General features: G+C 35.5%; 1 protein-coding gene across 1 annotated transcript; it reads right to left on the bottom strand.

Annotated features, from left to right (window-relative positions):
* Nucleotides 1–267: 267 nt before the first annotated feature.
* On the bottom strand, nucleotides 268–836 carry LOC145947257 (uncharacterized). Its single transcript, XM_083057061.1, has 3 exons — nucleotides 750–836; nucleotides 401–602; nucleotides 268–311 (listed from the first exon to the last, which is right to left on the bottom strand). Exons 1-3 carry the CDS (start codon nucleotides 834–836, stop codon nucleotides 268–270), a joined length of 333 nt encoding a protein of 110 aa, XP_082913187.1.
* Nucleotides 837–1,565: the final 729 nt, after the last annotated feature.

Genomic DNA, 1,565 nt, shown 5'->3' with positions numbered 1-1,565 from the left:
TCGACGCTATCAAGGCAGTCCTGAAACAATGCACAAAAATAATGTAATGTCAAGCAATGAGATAAACCCAAGGCAAAACAAAGTAAAAGAAAGCTTACTTACCTAATTCTTATAGAATCCCGCTTGGCGTAAAACTTCTTCACGGTACTCCGCGTCTTCAAAATCATCGTACCCCGCGTCCTCACACCTCCTCACCGGCGCCGCGAAATCGATCATTCTCTGCACCCTTCTTTCAGCACGTAGTCTACTCATCTTCACTACGTTCTTTCACAAGCATACCCTCCACGGTGGTCCACAATCCCAGTCGTCCTCTAACAAACAAATAAAGGTTACATACATCGAATTATCAATTATATATTAACAAACCGCGTCATAAAAAAAAAAATTTAAAAGAACTTACTGAGCATCTCATCGGTGATCAGAAATCTCTCTCTGAACAATCTCTCCTCCTCGCTCCATTCCTCGAATAATTTATTCAGGGAGAAAATATCATCCCCTTCCTCCTCCAGGAAAGCCTCCCAGCGCCGTCTCTCTTCGGCTCTCACTCGCCGATCTTCGCGATCCTTCTTCGTGTATTGATACACAGAAAGAATAACGTTGGGCTGAGAAAGAAAACCCTTAATTATTATATTTCCCTATCTCGATCGCCCCGTTCCAAATTATTAAGCAAATATCAAATATCATTAATATCAGAGGTAATAGCATTAATAATAAAAAAGACTCATACACATTCATGAATAACTACTTACGTTCTCCTTATCAAACTCCATCACCAGAATTATCGGTAATCGCCTGATCACCACCCTCGTTTTCGAATACGAGACTTCAATTTCCATTATAAATTTTTCTTTTCTCACAACACTCTTACCACTGCAAAAACTAAAGTGCGACTGTGCGATTCTTCTTCGTTGACCTGCACGTGGAAAACCATTTTCTTTTTCCTCCCATTCCCCCTCTACTCACATACACTTCTACCTGTGATATGTTTACGACTTGACACGCCCTTTCTAACTTACCAAAGACGTTAAAACACAACCTTTCCCAGCGAAAAACTACACATATGGATGCAATATCAGACCCTCGCAGCTGCCTGATTCAGAGAACTAGCAAAATACGAAAGCATCCTCGAAAAAAATAATAACAAAAAGAGAAAAGAGAATTTTTATTTATCATTAAGCATCTATGTAAGTTAATATAGTATATATTCCTCGCTACGATAAGCTTCACCCTAAATAATTAACATCTACGCATTGGTTCTAACTGACCTAATTAAAGTAATTTTAATGAAATATATATATCTTAAATATAGAACGTACATATATACCCAAGTACAATTCTTATATCTTACTCAGTTGCAAAATAAAGTTATAAGACATATAGTATATATATATATATATAAAAAAAAAAGAAAAAAAAATAATTTACATATTCATAATTTTAGAATAAAACGTGCATATAATCTATTATAATTCCATACTTTACTCGGTGACAAAAGGATACCTCATATACTATATATATATATAGATATATATATATAAAGAAAAAAAACCCAAAAAGCACACAAA

This window comes from Prenolepis imparis, unplaced genomic scaffold (genome assembly GCF_030444845.1).
Source record: "Prenolepis imparis isolate NDT839.2.m4 unplaced genomic scaffold, iyPreImpa1.0 SCAF_58, whole genome shotgun sequence".
Taxonomy (NCBI): domain Eukaryota; kingdom Metazoa; phylum Arthropoda; class Insecta; order Hymenoptera; family Formicidae; genus Prenolepis; species Prenolepis imparis.
The sequence above is the reverse complement of the archived record's forward strand: the minus strand, read 5'-3'. Positions and strand labels throughout refer to the sequence as shown.

Excerpts from the sequence above, each read along its gene's own strand:
- LOC145947257 (XM_083057061.1), bottom strand. The coding sequence starts at position 836 with ATGGAAATTGAAGTCTCGTATTCGAAAACGAGGGTGGTGATCAGGCGA. Across the intron at positions 603-749 it reads TGGAGTTTGATAAGGAGAAC|CCCAACGTTATTCTTTCTGT; the intron begins GTAAGTAGTTAT and ends TTTCTTTCTCAG. Across the intron at positions 312-400 it reads GATCACCGATGAGATGCTCA|AGGACGACTGGGATTGTGGA; the intron begins GTAAGTTCTTTT and ends TTTGTTTGTTAG.